The following is a 20,022-nucleotide window of genomic DNA, read 5'->3' as shown; positions in this document are numbered from 1 at the left end:
AGAACAGATTCTGCCAGATAGTCTCAATTTTCTTAAATCCCAGACACACCAGAAAGGATAAAAGATAGTTTGGGCAAAAATTTAAATCATGGATTGTTACTACAAAAAGTAAACTACCCAATTAACCTTTTCTTTAGCTCTGTATCTTTATGGACAAAATATTTTATTCCTTCTGTTTTCAACTGAATTTGTGCAGAAATAAGGAATGTGAGGTCACAAATAAGGGCAACCCCCTGAACAATATCATTGAATCACTTTCTTCAATGTCTCAAGAAACTCAGATGTCAGAAGTAAGGGAGGTAACTCTTTTGAAAAAAGTACGATAAAATCCAGGCAACCAAAGGATAAGGTGGGGCTATCCAGCACAGCCAGTTAATGCATATCCCTAGCTACATAATACAAATCTGGGCTCTGGCTACCCATTCAGCAACGTGCAGCTTCTGAGATACGAACATATTTGTCAATCACTCATTACACGGGTAGGTGGGATAACCCACGCAAAGTGGCAAGACTAGTACAGACCAGGTATAAATTAGGCTACAAGAACGTGCTATATTTATGATACTTATCTTTGAGAAATGAAGTTAGGGAGACATAAACTTGAGAATGTTTGGGTTATTTAAGCACATTGCAGTTAATCTGCTATGTAAATAATCTTCACAGAGCTCACTGTGAAAAACAGTTTATTTCAAGCTAGCTGACTAGCCCAAGCAATCTGAAACTTCCTTAACTGGAAAAAAACTGAACTAGCGAATTCTTTTTTCAACTCCATACTAGCTTCCTGAGGTAAAACCATAAAAATCACACCAAGCAAAATATGTTGGTCCCCCCACCCCCTGACTTATCCATAGAAATCCATCTCTATGCTCAACACTTTTGTACTGTTCCATTCACGCAGTGAACTGTGTACACAGTTAAGTATGTATGGGCAGACAACCTGCAAAAATTTTAAAAAGGCAGAGCTTACTACACAGTTCCATAAGTGTTACAGACATTTCAAGATCACACAGATACATATCTCAAAGTTTTGGACCACATACTGAAATTCTGAACTGCTTTTACTGAATTTCTACTTACTGAAATTCTAATGCTACTTGTACCTGAAGTCTTTTTTGATAGTCCAATGTTTTAAGTTGGGAGAAGAGAAGAAAGTCAAGGAAAGGAGACAGAAGGTCTCCTATGAACTAGGACCTCCTAACAAAACTGAAACATGAAAAGGAATAGATGGAAGCAGGCACAGGTGACCCAGGAGGAATATGGAAAAACCTGCTTGAGTGTGCAGGGAAAGGATTAGGAAAGCCAAAGCCCAGCTGGAGTCAAAGGGCAGCTTTAACAGCAAAAGGAAGACTATGAAAAACATGTTCCCACTGCTGAAGGGGCGGGGGAGGAGGTGTGCAGGACCTGGTGGCAAAATACATGGAAAAAGCCACAGTACTCAATGCCTTGCTCACCTTGGTCTTTACTGGCAAGATTTGCCTCTGGTAATCCCAGGTCCCGAAAATGAGAATGGAAGTCTGGAGCAAGGAAGACTTACCCGTAGAGGAGGGGGATCAGGTTAGGGAACATTTAAACAAACTGGGCATATATGAGGGGCCTGATAGGTGGCATCCCTGACTGTCAAGGCCACTCTTGGTTTTTCAAAGGTTGTAGCTACCAGAAGAGGCTCCTGAGGACCAGAAGTAAGCACACATCACTTCAGTCTTCAAGAAGGATGATCCAGGGAACTATAGGCTGGTCAGCCTCACATTGATCCCTGGGAAGGGGATGGAGTAAAACCTCCTTGAGGCCATTTCCAAACATATTAAGGAGAAAGCGGTGACTGGGAATAGTCAGCAAGGATTTACAAAGGGGAAGTCAAGCCTGGCCAACCTGACAGCCTTCTACAATAAGATAACTGGCTCGATGGATAAATGGAGAACAGATATTATTTATCTTGCAAGGCTTTTGACACTGTCTCTTGTACAACATCCTCATAGACAAAATTATGAAGAACACACTGGATAAGTGGACAGTGAGGTCAATAAAAAACTAGTTGAACTGCTGAGTTCAAAGGATTGTCATCAGCAGCGCAAAGACCAGCTAGAGGCCAGTGACATGTGGTCTACACTGGGGACAATACTGTTCAATATCTTCATTAGCGACCTAGATGATGAGATAGAGTGCACCCTCATGCAAGTTCATAGATGTTACAAAACTGGGAGGAGTAAATGACAGACTGGATGGCTGTGCTGCCATTCCGAGGGATCTTGACAGTCTGAAGAAAAAGGTAAACAGGAACCTCATGAAGTTCAATAACAAACACAAAGTCCTGCGCCTGGGGTGGAATAGCCCCAGACACAAGTGCACACTGGGGACTGACTGACTAGAAAGCAGCTTTGCAAGAAAAAACCTGCGGGTCCTTGTGGACAAAAGATTGGCCATGAGCCACCAACGCACCCTTGTGACAAAGATGACCCACAGCCTCCCCGGCTACATTAAGAAAAGTATTGTTAGCAGGTTGGTGGGGGGCATCCTTCCCCTTTACTCAGTACTGGTAAGACACATTCAGAGTGCTGGGCTCCCCAGTAAAAGAGACAGTTACATACTGGAGCAAGTCCAGCAAGGCGCCAACAGATGATTATGGGATGCGAACATCTATCATATGAGGAAAGGCTGAGAGAACTGGGACTGTTCAACCTGGAGAAGAGAAGGCTCAGGCAGGATCTTCATCCATGCGTGCGAACAGGTGCTAGGAAGAAGAAGATAGACCCAAACTCTTCTCAGTGGTGCCCAGTGAAAGAACAAGAAGCAATGGGACACAAACTGAAATCCAGGAAATTCCAACTGGACATGGCGGGGGGGAGCGTGGCGGCAGAAGGCAGGAAAAGCAACGACTACAGAGTTTTCTACTGTATGGGTTATCAAACACTGGAACAGCATTGCCCAGAGTGCCCCATCTCCAGCTTTGGGGATATTCAACATTCAGCTGGGCACATCCCTGAGCAACCTGCTCTAGCTAACCCTGCTCTGAGCAGAGATTTTCGATAGGACGATATCCAGAGGTGCCTGCTGGCCTCCGCCTTTCTGTGATTCTGTGAAGAGACAGGAGGAAAGAAGAGACTGGCCATCAGCTATCGCCTACAAAACAGGCTTAGCTTTAATCCAGAAGTGAGCAACCCTCCTTGTACCAGACATTTTGCTCATATCTGAATTGGTTTTGGTCCATGAGTGATTAAAAGCTAATAAGACAATTAGCTACACAATTTATCTAATAGTGCTTGTACAGCTATGTGGCTTATTTTTATATACTTGAATCAACTAAATGTTATTTGGTGACCGGACGGGAAGTCACATTAACATGATTTATGTTGCTGCTGTTGTTTTAAACAGAAATGAAGTTCTACCACACTGAGAACAGAAAAGATGGAAGACTTCTTTCCTAGATGTCTACACACTTGACTGGAGCTGCCTTTGCAAAAACAATAAATGCAAGTCTGTGTCTTGCTGCACAGCAATTTTTTCCTCAAAACATTACTTCTTGAAGAAAAACTAGGATATAGGACAGATAGAACAGGTCTGAAGTAGTATGCCTACCCAACAGTTATTCAAGAGCAGAGCCAAAAGCTCATCTCCCTTACGATTTTTCACATTAAGGTAGAACTGTGGGTGCCAGACTGGGTGTGGGGAGGTTAAGGCTTGAATGCCACATGAGGTCTGGACTCCCTTGCTTCCCTCCTTCCATGTCTATCAGCAAGAGTTATCAGAAGCACATGTTCCTTACCAGTTAAGTTCTAGAAATAAGATTTATAGGAACACCTTAAGAAGATGTACCAATAATTATCATCTCTTCTTACTACCCCTCCCTTTAATCTTCCACAGATCTGTCTTCCTAATCAGGTATTTATAGCATGCTCCACTACTCACTGTATTTGAGCTCATAAGCCAGAACGAGTCAGAACAACCTGAACTGAATGACCAGAAACAAATTCAGCTACAAGTAGACTTTAGGATACACTAAACCAACTTCATTGAGATTAAAAGCAAAAATCAAGATCCATTTAGTATTATGCTCAGTGAAATAACTTCTGTTTTAAAAACCACCATGGTGCATCTGGCCTTTTTCTTATTTTGGTCCTTCACAATTTTTTCTTAACCTAAAGGTTAATTACAATACTTAAGTCTCCAAATGGGTGACACAGTGTTCAAAGCCTACTCCTCAGCTTCGCATAAATATTTTCAATGGTGACTAGAAACTATTTTAATGTATGAAAAAGCTGTTACAGCATAATTTTCTGTCTTAGGGCATAGACATCTGTCCCAAAAGCAAAGATGTAATGTATTTATTTTTTGTTAAATTAATGTGGGGCATAGCACAGAAAGACTGAAGAGGTCAAATGTGCCTCTATTTACTCGTTTCCTTTTGCTATAGAGTTTTGGCCTCACATATGTGAGAGCCTTGTATCAGATCCACTAGATGGTGCAATCCATCTTCTCCATTAAATGTGTTTGAAGTTTATACACGTAAGTAGTTAATTTTTAAAGAGGAAAAAGGCAAACTTAAGCTAATCAAGGAAAGGTTTATTACTGGAAGAACAAGGCACCAAACAAAGAGGAAAGGTCTAGGCTTGAAACTCAGATATGTTAGCAGTCAACATCTCCATTTTCAAGAGAAATATCATTTCACCCAGTTTCAGAGTTTCAGTGTAAATGAGGTTCAACAAAATTTCCATCACATGAAAAAAAAACTAATCAGAACAGCATGCTTTACATGATTTAAGTAACATCAACAGGGAAATAATCAACCCAATAGGGAGTTAGCAGATTCACTGACCAATAAGAATGGCATTCAGCAGCATGGTAGTGTTCAAAGCAACTTAAAATTTGTCTTAAATACAAACAGTACCCACTAAGACCAGAATCCCTCAGCTACATGCTGTTATGTCCCTTGTTATCCATAACCTTGACCCAAAGCTGGTTAGCTTTTCAATTCTGATTCTAATTCCCAGTCTTGGTAAGGGATTAAGTCAAGATATGGAAATAGAAAAAAAACTACTGCCAGGTAAGGAGGTGATCTCAGTGACAGACTACATCTTTGATCTGGATCGCAGCCACATTTTATTTCAGCCCTCGCCAAGCTCCCAAATGTCAAATCATTGAAGAAGGCTCTATACAGCTTATTACTTTCTTGGTAAGTGACTACTTATCATGAATAATTGTGTGCACTGCCAAGACAAGTCCTAGACTAGAAAGCAGGGTATGGTGTTTCACTGGCCTCTCAGAAAACAGAACAGGTGCAGTGCTTTCTGCTTGGCAGGCTTAGTAAAAATTAGCAGACCTTCAGAAAGTAATTTATTAGTCCTCTCCTGGCAGTTTTTGGTGTATTTTTACTCTCAGCAATTCCTGCTTTTTCTCCTCAAACAAGGTGTTCTTTTTACAGGGCAATGAAGACTGTTAATTGACATATCCTGCAACAGTTGGAAACGTACTTTTCTGCAGCCTAACCAAAAAAAAAAAAGTAATTCACCACCATCAGTGACATATTTTGCAAAGGATAAACCCTAAAATTCAAAGAAAAACTGACATCTTTTTTCTTCAAAGCAACAAAAATTGCACCCTAATTCTTTAGAAAATGGATAGCAAACTCCATTTCTTCTCCACTTTATGAAAATACCTCTACTAACTGTGATAAGGAAGTACAAAACAATACCAACTTTGCTAAAATTAGCATAATACTTCTTGACTGAAGATTTTCCTCATGGGCATTTTCCTTTTTTCCAAATGCACATTTTCCAAAACAATCCTCCTGGAAAACATGTCTGCCATGGTGAAATGTTGTCTAAAGGCCACTGCTTTTTTGATGATATGCCAGCCTTGCACAACAAAAATATTTTGGTTCTTCATTTCACTTAAAAATTCTAAAGATTTTCAGAAATACCTGTATCTTGCTTAATAATCTGTAGAGTGCAAATAGAAAGTATGGAATGAAAAGATGGAAGGTTATCCTAGAAACTTACTCAGTTATATGGAAGTCACTACTGACAGTACGTTTAATAGTATCTTTACAAAGAGATCATCTGTAATGCTTTTGCCCGTTATTATTTTGTGTCGTGCTTGCATACACCACTGACCTTATGGAGCGCAGGAGCCATTACTGGCACCAAAAATCCATTGTAAATGTAATTCACAAGCTGATTACGTATCAAGGGGTGTGCCACCTAGGAGGGTAGGGGAGAGAAAGACACAGAACAGTTCCAGTGAGATTTAAAACAAGACGGGGCACAGATTACTATTATCCTTTACCAAAACCCTTTCCATTTTACAAGACATGTTCATTTGTCCTTCTCACCAGCATTTGCTATGATTCAGGTGCTTAAAGATTTTTCCTTCTTCAAAGAAATACACAAGCTATGTTTAATTAGAGTAAGCATGCCAAATTTAGAGTACAGGGCTTTTCAATCTCCCTGCATGCTGACAAAGATGAATGGGTGGACAGCAAAGTGTGTATACCCATGCATCAAAGGAAGATTTCAGATTCTAAATTTAGCTCCTGCAACCATGTCAGGGTCACCTGAAGGTGGATTTGCCATTGTTAGCTTGGCCTCTTAAAAGAAGGAAAAACAGAACATCTGCTTCCCATGGTTCAAGAGTAGGTAAACCAAAGTGCTCTCTAGCTATGGGTTAAGAACTTACTGTTCACATGCCCTTCTCCCAACCACTGTAAAAGAAATGGAAATGAAAACAAAACCTACATTATTCATTCAATAGGTTGGCTAGGAGCTTTAAAAAAAATGAACTGTTATCAGAAGCCAAAAACTTACTTTCATAATGAAGCATTCATTTTGTTTTCGCAAAGAAAACATATTAACATTTCATGCATTTAAAAGAAATTTGATAAAAGTGGGGAAAAAATTCCATTCGGAAGCATTCTAAGTTAATATATTCTGTTTGAAGTTCGCATAGAGACTGGAATGTCACAGCTTACATGTGGCCACAGATACATTCTCCCACTTGTAATTCTTCCCAGACATCCTTTAATTTGTAACCCTTACTTTGGAAAGGGGAAGAAAATGGGTTGCCCTTCCTATGCTGTGATCCAGGGAAAAAGTGGTACATGGCAAGAGGTTTTGGCTATGCTGTGCCTTTTTAATCTCTGGCCAAAGTTTTTGGGTCAACACAGAACAAGCCACACCACGAAAACCATTCCCTGCACAGAGCAAAAGTTCCTGCAGTAATTGAGCTTTCAATTCAGCTGAAGAAAGACTATAAAGACACAATCAAGCAGCAGTCAGAAGCTGCTCTTCCTGCATGTCAGCTGCCGATGCTTAACCATTTTGAGTTTACTTGAAAAGTGGTTTTAAATAATATGCTGATCTTTAATTTGTCTGTGGTAACCTTTATATCAATTTAAAAAATAAGAAGTATCAAATATGACCTGCAAATGTAGGTCTGTAAAAAAATTCCATATAGAAACCAAAATAAATATTGTCTCCACGTTTAAACATGCATGTTAAACATCTTGTAAGTTGTATTTGAGGAATGACAGTAACTATTACTTTCACTTGTCCAATGCTTTAATAGTCAATCAGTTGCTTTACTGTAGTTCACACACATCTAAATTTTCAATCCTATTCAGTGCATTTCTTCAAGTAAAACATAAATCCACAGTTTCTGTGGAATGTATCTCATGTTTTCATAAAATACTGGACAAGGGCTCTACAGTGTTTTTATATTGTTTTTAAGGCCAGAAAAGACAAAAATCTCATTTTACATTTAGATCAGAGAAAAAAATACTAAGGGATCAAAGCCAGAAAAAAAAAAATTGTAATCAAGAAATAATCATTAAGAACAGAGAGTGGATTCCAAATAGGTCAATCTAAAATGAGTTTAGATTTCTAGGAGGGTACCTAAATTCTGCTCGGAAAGCTTTCTTTAGCCTGTTTTGCCTGTTGGTGAGTACTGCATATTTTCTTTTGTACACTATTATGAGATCTTAGACAAACACAGAATGTTTTTCTGTGCTTAAATATATAAAGGCTACATTTTCTCATATGTAAAGGCATTCGATTTACTTTTAGTACCAACAATAGCATTAAAATACAATGAACGTTTTTTTCTTGAAAACAGAAAACCCTCCCGATTACATAATGAATATCAAGCCACCACACAAATCCACTGCTTTCATTTGAAACATTTGATGTGTGAAAACCAAAAACATATTAATACATCCTTACGTCAATAGGACAAGAGGAAATGGCCTCAAGTTGTGTCAGGGGAGGTTTAGATTGGATATTAGGAAAAATTTCTTCGCTGAAAGAATAGTCAGTCATTGGAACAGGCTGCCCAGAGAGGTGGTGGAGTCACCATCTCTGGGGGTGTTCAAAAAACATGTAGACGTGGCACTCCAGGACATGGTTTAGGAGGCCTGGTGGTGTTGGGTTGACTGTTGGATATAATGATCTTAGAGGTCTTTTCCAACCTTAATAATTCTATGATTATAACGAGGACGAACAGCACAAAGCATTAATTTTATCAGCAACCTATTTTAGTGTAACTTGGAAGTCCATGCCATTAATAGAAATAAATAAACTCTATAATTTACAAACTTCTGCAGAATAGATAAGAAAACTACTACTTCAAAAGGGGAGGCCAACTCTGCTCCATTACCTGTATCACAGCATTGCAAAATTCAAGGGAATTCATGAATTGTACAAGGGCTGGTGACAAGAGCCAGTCGTCTTTCAACAGACAGTGCCATTCTTCTCCTTTTTCTTCCAGCTTTGTAGGCAAAGATGAATAAAGGCCACTTAGTCCGGTTGCTAGCACCTGTATTTCGAAAACAGAAGAGAAATAAGTTGACTTTCCAACTGTCCAACTGCTTGAATAGCAATGCCACAGATCATTTCTCTTACTAGTTTTAGTAACATAAAGTGTTGAGACTAATTTCATTTCCTCTTGGAAGAGTCCTGTGGCAGAGAGACATGAATATTTTAAAGAGCCTTCCATATAATTTCCTTCTTCCAAGAGCTAGTATTTAAGAGAAAGTGATGGGGAAAAGCAGGTTGTCATTTTTTTTAATCCAAAGTTATAATTTCTGTTTAAATACTTGTAAAATCATTTTACACTTTCCTTCAGTCCCTTCCACAAGACGCCATCACTGTTGAGTATCTATGGCTTGTCTTTCACTCGTGATTTGAATGTTACTGCCTACATATGTCTATGAAGTGATTTCACTCAGAAATATGAAACATTAGAAATGGAGGGGGGAAGTGCCCCATCACAAAAAAAAAAAAAAGAAAAAAAGAAGTTCAGCCTCGCATAGACCACAGGTATATGTTAACTTTCATTCCTAGGCACCTGAACTCAGCTGAATCTACTTTAAAACAATTCTAACTGTTCATAATTTCTCATTTTCCTTTCTTTTTTATTTGGAAGGGGGAAGGGAAAAGATAAAAAAGCTTGAAATAAGTTACTGTATAGACATCGTTTCCAGTAATATTAAGGCTTACAGATGATTTATGTAGAATATATCACTGAAGCAAAAGATTGATTTTTAATTACAATTTAAAAAGCATATTTCCAAAAAGGTTTTTTTAAATTTTACTTAATATATCTAGAATATTGGTAGTTTCAGACCAAGTTTTTAATTCTTAAAGTTATTTGAAGCTGGAAAATGTATAAACATTATTTACAAGTCTTATCCTTCTGACATGATTTTATACAATCTCAGGATAATTTTAAAGATGATCCTCATTTCAATGTGATCGTTACGACTCAGCCTGACGGAAATCCTTTTAGTTTTCATTCAATAGACTTGTTAGAATTTTTCCTCTTTCTGCAAAGGGCTACTTGGCATCTACAGGCTAGACAGTCAAAGCTCAGATGAAACACAACATTTATCTATTAGAAAACAAACAGTTGACAATTGGTCTTTGACCTGAACAGAGTTCATGAAAGGGGATTCAGGTTTTGATCATACGCAAGCGTACCCAGTTATAATTGTTAACCCATCCAGTCAGACAAACACTGTCTTTCTGAGTGCTTTCCATGCCTAAATCACATAATTTTGAAGATGGATTTGTTCTGGCGTACATAATTAAGACAAATATGGTGGGAGAATAGTGGGGAAAATTCACTGCTTTAGCAGAGTGTGCTGCTTTTTTTTTATACACATATATACATAGATATATACAGAAAAATGCTGGAGATACGTTAAAAAACTAAGAAGCTAAAGCCATTGAGCAAAGTTTTATTTGTACCATCACATTCCTCTATAACCAGAATCTTTTTTGCTTTCTATCTCTCTCGTGGAAGAAGAGCTCAAAGCAAAAAGTTAGGAAGATCTCACTAGGCCTATAGAACTACCTATACGTAACCCACACACACACACACTCACAAACCCAGGCTTCAGATGATTCTAGGAAGGAAAAAGTTCTGAAGAGAGAGCTTGAGTTTTTGTGTTGCAACCTGTTAATTAACGAACACTTGATTTTCCATTGTCTGCTTAAAATTTAATTGCTATTCATAAACGCATACTTACCCTCTCAGTAAGCAATCTGATTTTCAGAGCTGTGTACTATCCACATTTCTCCTTCATATGGAAGTTTAGTCCTTAAGCACAAGAGACTGACCTGGAGCAAAACATACTACTCTCCACTAAAAGGGGCAGTGAACTCCCAATCAGTCAATGTCTTGAAGTGAAGAATTGTTTAGTTTGTTTGACTTACTGAAGTAAGAAGTGACAGATGTAGCTGCTAAGATCTGTAAAGTTTAAAAAGCTTTTATTTTTCCTATGAAGTACAACACAAATGGCTCTGTTTGAAATTACGTTTCTAAAGCGCTGAGACAGAGAGTAGCCACTGGAAGCAATTTCATCTCTTTAGGTAAAAAGCATTTGAAAATTTTCATAGAAATATATGGTATAAACAGGATTACCTTTTGAAACTAACAACACTCTTCACATTCTATAAGGAGGCATATAAAATAATTAACATATACAGACTACATTATGGAGTCATGATGAACATCAATGGAAAAAAAAAATCTGAAAGGGGAAGAAATTAATGAGTTCATGTCCTGGAAGGGAAAGATTGCTTTATCCAGAGAAGTATCCTTTTAAACGTCTCCCAACATTTGTCAAGTCAATCCTACATGCTCACCTACTTTTACAAGCATCTCCAGCAGTTTCTTTCTCACTATTGAGTCATGAGTCCCTCTGCAAACCAGCATCCCTGATTTATTTACTTTCTCTTGACTCACAGATGACACCGACTGTGTGATTTGTAATCCCAGACACATTATGTGGTTAAAATGTGCTGTTAATATATAATCAATTGCTGTATCTGGCCAATTCCTTCCCTTTAGTAATTCCCTCATCCATAGTATTTCTGTCTCTGTGCAGCCTCAACTTTTCAAGGGCACTGAAGAGCCACACCTCCTCCTCCTCCTTTAATACCTGCTTTCCTTAAGCTGTGAGGTATTTACAAACACAAAATTTTATGGAGAGACTTTGAGCTGCTCTCCTGCTCAAAAGTCTTTAGAAGCATTTTTTTTTGTATTCTAATGCTGAACAGACAATATCTTCAATCAGATTCAGAAGACTTTCAGGTCAAAACATGATAAAAATGATATGGCAGAAAAATCTCTGTAAAATCAGAAAACTGCCCAATATTTTGTCTACACATCCTCTGTTAAAAACATTCGTTAGTGATGTATCTTACTGCAGCCTGCCCTCTTCCTTCTTCAAGGTTTACTCACTTACAGTTTTGAATAACATGGACAATCCAGTTTTAAAACCTGCTAATCAAAGTTAACAGTACCAAGAAAGCCTTCAGGTTCCCTTTGGCAGAGATCTAACACTGATTTGGGTGTATGAGGCAACAGAGATTTATGACCAGACCCCATCCGAGGGCATGTCTATACTATCTCATAAGCCATGGTAAACGAAATCCTCTATGCTATGAACCAACTTGGCCCCAGAACCAGAGACAGCATCAACACAGTGCCACCCAAATGCCACTCCTATCAGCACAGGACTGCGCTAGCTGTTCTGCAGAGTAGCTGAGGCCACATCTGCACCGATCTGAGTGATATACAGCGATGCCACTGACACCTACAGTCTCTTCCACCAGAACAAAACCTGTTCCCTCAGCTCATCACACTCAAACTCAAAAAAGATTTTTTTCTAGTGAGCTAATTCTATGGCATTGCATTAAAGTTTTATTACAGACTTAGGCCAGTCTCATTACTGTTCAGAAAAGAATGATTTTAGCACATTTTGACAAGAAGCATTCCTAATTAGAATGATTGTCAATCATGGCTCCCTGCTGTTAGAAGGTTAATATAGCTGGCTTTTATCTTCAGTGTAAAAAGGCCGCTTTTTTTTTTTTTTAATTAATTGGAAGATGTTATTATGGAAGTTATAGCATGGATCCAATAACGGTATCTATCTCAGGGACAGTTTGAGAATCAAGTTCATATTCTTTAGTAGCAACTATTAAACAAGGTCAACTGGAATCTCTCAGCAAAAGAAATGTGATGCAATATTTACAACTGACAAAGGAAATAATTTAGAAGTTTTGCTTTGGAACTTGTAGGCCTCCTCCAGCCTGCATACCTGGGTCAGCCCTGCTGCTCAAAGGATGTAGCAATCTTAAATAGAAACCTATGGCTGGAATAGCTGTCATGCCCTAATTCTTAAGGCAGGGTATTCTCTGCTTTGAAGCTCTCTGCTTTAGTAGCTATGTAAGTCTTCCCTCCACGTAATTTTTTTTCTGGTATTTATTACAGTCAAATGCAAACCACACAGAAGATAAAAGAATCAGACCAAAAACTGGCACACAAGAGCAACTTTTCTACAGAATGATATTTGGTTTTGAATCTATCCATTGCAGATCTCAAACTGATCTTTGTGATAAGGCATGAAGAAGCAGGGCTTGTCATGTCTGTTATGCTTTGGCTTTAAAACTGGGGTAGGCCAGCTTTGTTTGTTAAATTAGATTACTTATTTAACAGCAAAGGTTTTCTATTCCATGTAGTAAAATTGACTTGCCAGATATAACAACGCAACACTACTACCAAGTTTTGTAACAGAGTAAAACATAGCAAGATGGTGGTTTGTGTGAGACAGCCATAGAAACATCCAATTCTGTGACAAAGAGCAAGTCTCCCTCATCTTGCAAAAATATTACATTTCTGTAACACTCACACTGTTTTCACACTTATTTTTTTGAACTGTTGAACTGACGTTATAGTGTGGCAAGCACAGCCCACCTAAGCTACCACTGCCACCAGAAGCAACAGACCACCTTGTTCCCATGTCTCACTCCCTTCATCCCCAGAATTTCACAGGGGCCTCACAGAGACAGAACAGGTTTCCCTCCCACTAAGTTCTGCTATAACTTCCCTCAGTTTCCCAATTCAATTCACTGTGTGACTGCAAAAACACTTGTGCTGACCCAAAAGCACGAGCCACTTGTATGGAAACAAGGAGCAAGACTGCGTTTGGCAGTAGGGCTTGCTTAAACAGCATTACAATTTGTGAAATAGCTGTTAGCAGAAACAAAAGTGTTACAACACATCTTTATCAAAAATTACAGAAAAGGATGAGAAGAATACAAGGGAGAGAGTTAGTTTAGCATTGAAGATCAAGCAAACCAAGAACAACTTACTGGGCAAAAATACGTGTTCTCTGCAATGTGTTTTGCAACAACGTTGTTTTCTGCAGACAGAGACATTATGAAAAGCAGCGCATCACGGGCCTGTTGGCCCACTGTTCCTTCTCGATGGATGAAGGGAATCAGCAGGGAAAATATGAGGAAGTTGGCAGCTCCTTGGTCCTCACTGGTATGGAAAAACAGTTCTAAAATGGAGGGATCTTTGGCTATTATAGAGCAGAGCTGGTTCAAGAGGATGACCAGCTCTGTTTCCACTGTAGGCGTGGCTGTTCCTGAGCAGGAACTCAGCAACATCATCAAAGGCTTCAGGATGGGCTTGTGATGCAGTAAAGGCTGATGAGACTGGGTTACTAGCATTTCATACATTTTGAGTTGCTCGATTTTTGTCTCATCAGTGAACTCCCGTCGTAGGCTCCAAAGAAAAAGCTTCTCCATGATGTTTTCAGAGACCACAAACTCCAGAATAGGCCCCATTGAGGCATCCTTTGCTTGCTCCTCAATTAATAAGAAAAGCATGTGCTCCACATAATTCTGAACGGTGCTGGCCTCATCACATGAAATTGCTCCATACTTTGCCTGAGTGTTTTTCAAAGGATCATGCTTCTCTAAGATTTTCAGAACCTAAAGAAGAACAAATGCATATTAGTTATTTGAATGTATTTTTTTAAAAGTATGCACTTGCCCCTCTAAGGAAAAAAAAAAGGTCAAAATTCTTAACACAAGAAGCCCAAACTCTTTTTATGCTTTTAGTTTTTGTCTGTTAAGTTTTCTAAATTTAGAAGTTTCACATTTGGTATGTACAAGACCAAAATGTAATGCTTTTTTCACTTCCATAAGCACCTAAATTTGCCAGCGGTCCTGTTGCTGAAAACTCAGGATTCACCGAAGTATGGGTAAATGAGGTACCCTTCGCCTTCAGAAACTGAGTTTCAGTGATATTTGCAATAAACTTTTTTTGCCACAGAGGACTGAAATCAAAGGGCTGCTCTTCAGCCAGAGTAACTGTGCTCAGGAGTATCAACATCATGAGATGACTTGCAGTAGTAAGAGTGGCAGAAGCCCACCAACCTGATCTTTCCTTGCCTTATCTTACCTGATACCAAATGGCTGCTGATGCCCACATAATCTTACAACATTCAATAGAGATTTAGGATTGAGTAACAGTTGTCATCCCAGCACTTATGCTCCTGGATTAAATTCTGTTCTGCATGCAATCAATGAAGGTCCTTGTCTGTGAAACAAGGACTGTCTAGCACTTTTGTGAAGGATAATTGCCACAAAAACACCAAGGAACAGCAGCTTCCCTAACATGACAGCATCACTAGAGGTAAGCGAGAAAACATGGCTCTTGAATGACAGTTCCTCTGACACTGGAAACATCTCAAACACCAGCATTCATCTGGCTTGCTTCTCAGGATAGCAAAAAAAAAAAAAAAAAAAACCAAAAACAAAAACCACAACAGCACAGAAACCAATTTTACATAAACTGCTAGTTATTCATATTACTGCAGCAAATAAAACCTTATATTATGGTGCTTGGAGAAAAACATCTTTGCCTAAAAGCAATTATAACCCTGATGACATGGAAACAATTTTTAGAACATGCTGAAGTGCATAATCTACATCTCTCCATAATAAACACTGCGTACAGCTTTGCACCATGCATCTAACATACTTTACAAAAGCTAGGCAAGCCTTACCTAGCCCAAGGAAAGGAAGCACAGAAGTTTGCAACAAGGTACATGTCACAGTGAATTACTAGGAAAGCCAGTAAGAAAATCTAGGCCTGCCATAAGATATCACCATGTCCTACCACTTCCTTTTAGATGCAAATCTAGAGTTTAAAGTATGATTAGTAAAGGGTAATGATAGCTTAAAATGTCAATTACCTTTATGTTTTAAAATGTTTCCATGTCATCTACTACATTCTGCATGGAAGATGCTTGTTCCTGAGCAATTTAGGATTTTCCCAAAAGTAAGAATGAAGCAAATGACTGTTAATGCAGCCTACTTCAAATCAATAAAACTAATTAACATTACCTGTGCCCAGTGTGTTCTAAACACTATCATGCATGTTTCTGGGTCAACACCCTGCAGGCTCGGAGCTTGCCGATTTCTGCTGATACTGGTTCCGGAGGACATTATAAATTTTCCAAAGGTCAATCCAATGAGGCCATGCTGGATTTCTTTTGAAAATCCTGTAGTTAGCTACAGATGTTCAAGCATCATGATGAGATCATTATCATGTTTTGAGCTTTGGTATCCACAGAAATCTGTTTAAAAAAAAAAGGGGGGGGGGGGCAAAACAAAACACACATATACCTATGCACATCAAATTACAGTGTATAACAAAAAAGTACATACTTAGAGAACACCAAAACCTTTTTTTCTTTAGTTCAGTTTGAGGGTGAAATTTTTTTAAAGCATGTGACCATGTTCTCTACCTTTTCCTCATGATAATAGTTTCTAATGCTCAAACTTTTGAGGTCAGTGACTGAATTAAGGTGCTACTGAAACAACCAAACATAACAGAAGCTCATGCAGTAAACATTTTATGCATATGTCACTACATTTTTAGTTTTCCATTATGACAATTTTGCTGTCTGACCATGTATCTTTTTAGAGTTGCTTAGTAATTAAGATTGCACAGGCTATACAGGGAAAAAAATGTACAGGTTATTTCTCTATTTCTTGAAACAATATTTCTATGAATAGACACAATTACAAATACTTAACATTTTCTGTCAGAAAGCATATAATGAACAGCTGAAAACATGTTCTGTAGAACACTGTATGCAAGTAGAAGGATGCATCTGTATCAATACCAAAATAAGCAAAAACAAATTACATAAAAGATAAAACCCTCATGTACCCAAAGTCAAATAAATTGAGATGTCATATTAAAGGACTATGAGAATAAGACCAAACACTGACGCATTCTTTTCATCAATTATTTAATATCTTAGATATCTGAGTTTTAAAGTAGTTGCACACCTGCAGGGGAAAGTTAAAATGAAACAAAGACAGATATCTTCCAGATATTTGAGAGGCTTAAGAGAACATATTTTTCCTCAGGCACCAATATCTAAGTCACACGGTCCACCTTCCTTTTTTTTTTTCTTCCCCTCCATGAGCTTCTTGGTTTTGCTAACCAACTAGGTTTTAATTTAGTTCAGTTTTGGGCCGTAGCAAAAAAACTAAAACAAACAAACAAAACCTGGAAAAAAAAAACACCAAAAAACAAAACCCACACCAAAACTAAAACACAACAACAACAAAAAAAATCCCAAACCAAACCTCCACAAGACCAACATTCAAAGAATTTAAAGAGTTTAGGAAGACAGCAAATGCACTACAAGTTCCAATAGCTCACAGAAATCACAGCAGATTTTTATTTTCATTACAGACTGAATTTTGAAGTGCTCTCCTTTTCTCCAGTCTTCATTTGGATCCCAAGACTCCTGGGCATTCATTGCCTTAGCAAAACACATGAGGAAATTTTTGTACCATAAGTTGCCGCTGCTCATTTAGCAATTCTTTGCCAGTATAGTTGGTATTTCTCTGCGTATCTCTTAAAAGATAAAAATATTTTCTCCACAGTGGACACCTCTGTCCCTGCATCTGTGCTCTGCTTGTATTCTTGAAACTGTTAGGACAGCAAAGCATACAGCCTGTCTCAAAAGTAGCAGCAGTTTTTGCCATTTTCAAATTGTCCAAAAACACACAGGACACAACTTTAAGATTTCTGAGGCAAGCAAAAAATCAAAAGATGGTTATGCATTTCCCTGTATCTATGTATGTGTATTCATATGCTCAAGATTCAACGAGATTTAACTGCATGATCAGGGTCTCCAACCTCTATCCCAACCCTTGCTTTTTACGGCACACAAGATGCATTTCCTAAGCACTCATGCAATACAATTAAAACAATCTAGTTCATTTTTGCAGATAAAGCATTCCACATGTAGGGAAGCCAGCATAAATCCTAGATGGTTTATCTGCTTGGGTAACACCAGTTCCAGAACGCTGGCACTCTAAAGAAGCTACTCCCCAGATAATAAACCACCTGGAACCAGATGCATTGGAGAGCATAATGTAAAACCAGTGAGAATTAGCTCAGAGTCAGCCAATGCTGGGAACAGAAGTAATCCCTTATAAAACAGCATCAAAGTCTCTCTACTGTTTGCCCCCCATCTCCACTCACACTTCTCGCCTGCTTATCTCTTCCAGGCTCACACTGGTCTTACGCTGTCAAGCATTCTCCTTCCCAACAGTTTGGTTCAGGTGCTCATTTACCTGAGGGCACCTACCAGTGTACTGCTGTTTCATAAACAGTCCTGGAAAAATGAATAGTACTATTTCTACATTACTGATGTTCCTGCACAGGGCCGGGGGGGAAACAAAAAATCAGAGATCATAGTAGTAAGAGGGTTTGAGAACCCAGCTTCAGAGGCCTAGGATCTGGGGTTTTTTTAATCATTACTGACTTAAGAAGGTAAGTAGGTACCCTGTATGTTCAATGCTCAGCTTCTGGTGACTTTTGCATGCAGCTCTGAGCGCTCAACATTTCTATCAAAAAAACACTCAGCAAACAAGATGCATGCTTAAAGACCATTTAGAAAGAGCCTGCTCTTAGTAGTTTGTCTAATACCATACTAATAATCCAAAGGAATATTTAATTGACATATTCTTCAGATCACCTGTCCACTTCCTGTCAGCTCCCTCTTTGTCAGCCCTCTCCTTCAAAGACAAATCTTCCCATTTCTGTAAAAGTTCAGCAGACTCCTGCAGGCAAAAGTGTCTCTCACTGCACAGCCCTGATTCACCCTTTGAACAGACCTGTCCTGTGCATAGAGTGAAGCAAGCAGCTTTGGAAAAACTGATGTGATCACGTAATTAAAGATGGTATCATAAGGTGCAGCAAGAGAACTTTATTAATAAAGCAGAGGCAAGCTCAGCTGTGGAATTTACGAGTTGCTTGACTTTACAGTTTAGAGCTTGTTTCAATGTAGACTTTGCATGTCATTTAAGAATTTAAATAAAAGAAACTGGTATTACACATCTAGATATCATATGACAAATTCTACGAGCAGTACAGCAGTATGATCCCAAGAGTAGAATCGGAAACTTTTGATCAGCCTCCACTATTTCAGCTAGTAAACAACAGTAAGAGAAATGATGGCTTTCTTCAATAATACTGATTAAAAAAAAAAATAATCAAAGATCAGTGATGCAAGACTCTTGAGATGCACGCAAAGCTCTAGGACGTACCATACACAGGCAATTCAAAACTATTTAACCTGTTGCCCTCTCTTCTCCTCTAACCTGTTGTAATCCTCCATCCTACCTAGCCTTTGCAATTTTCTTTTTTTGTGCATCTTTCCTACTCCAGCCTCAGACTCTACTCCACAAACTTCAAGACAACACTCATTCCCTCCCCATCAGACCCTCCTTTAAATAACTACTTCTGTCCTGTAGCTCTCTAAACATACTTTTTTGGGGTAGAGGTTCCGTACTGGTGCTTTGGTAATTACAGACTCCTGAAATATTGTCCTACTCTTCTGCAGCCATGAGAAGACCTAAAGTGAACAGGAAAGGCACATCTCTCACCACACATTCAAAATACAGTGAGATGCCAAGAGATCCAGTTGCAGAGCCACTGTTACATTTGTGTGTGCACAATAGGAAAGCTCACTTTCCACAAAAGTGCTACTTCGTTATTGATGTTTACGTAAGAATTTATAACTACCACTATGTTATTGAACACTCAAGTCCTGCCTCTGTTAACAGCTTACTGCCTAAGCAGATGACTGCTACAGTCTGCACTTGTACTATAGGCATCTTTTCCTGCACAAGGATATCCTAAGTCTAGCCACCATAGATAAAGAACAGATACAGCCTCTGTGAAAGAAACCTCCAAGACAAGCATGCGTGTCCCCTCATCTCCTGCATGAAGTCCCACAAGGTCTTATTTATCCAAGATAGCACTTAGGGACATGGTTTGGTGGCGGACTTGGCATTGTTAGGTTTATGGTTGGACTCAATGATCTTAAAGGTCTTTTCAAACCTAAATCTACAATTCTATATTTAAGAGCTTCCTGCCACTTCCAAATCCTAATTTGGGCAACTCAAGTTATGACACTGGGAGTTCTCAGATACATGAGTCATTAACAACTTGCAGTGTTTTGATTCAAATCAGATCTTTTTCAGAGTTAGACGACAACACATCAGAACAGCAAGGGCTTTCAATGTTGCCAACTCTAGAAATATCTACCAACCGCAGGAAGCTTTCAGCAAGGTTCCCCTGAGCTGCCTGCCCCATTTACTGTATTAGTTATTACATGCATAAAAACTACCCCATTGCTTGAGG

The 20,022-nt window shown here is 38.7% G+C and overlaps 1 protein-coding gene across 3 annotated transcripts in view; it reads right to left on the bottom strand.

Moving 5' to 3' along the window:
* FHIP1A (FHF complex subunit HOOK interacting protein 1A) overlaps positions 1–20,022 on the bottom strand; it is a 95,188-nt gene that overhangs the window by 24,560 nt on the left and 50,606 nt on the right. For all 3 annotated transcript variants that reach the window (XM_075090930.1, XM_075090928.1, XM_075090929.1), the window contains 4 exons: positions 15,693–15,925; positions 13,647–14,273; positions 8,644–8,802; positions 6,108–6,194 (listed from right to left, as the gene is read on the bottom strand). In XM_075090930.1, coding sequence (XP_074947031.1) covers positions 6,108–6,194; positions 8,644–8,802; positions 13,647–14,273; positions 15,693–15,794 — 975 coding nt within the window. In that variant the 5' untranslated portion in view covers positions 15,795–15,925. The remainder of the gene's footprint in view (positions 1–6,107; positions 6,195–8,643; positions 8,803–13,646; positions 14,274–15,692; positions 15,926–20,022) is intronic.

Source organism: Phalacrocorax aristotelis, chromosome 4 (assembly GCF_949628215.1).
Source record: "Phalacrocorax aristotelis chromosome 4, bGulAri2.1, whole genome shotgun sequence".
NCBI classification, from domain to species: domain Eukaryota; kingdom Metazoa; phylum Chordata; class Aves; order Suliformes; family Phalacrocoracidae; genus Phalacrocorax; species Phalacrocorax aristotelis.
This window is presented reverse-complemented; position numbering and strand designations above follow the sequence as displayed.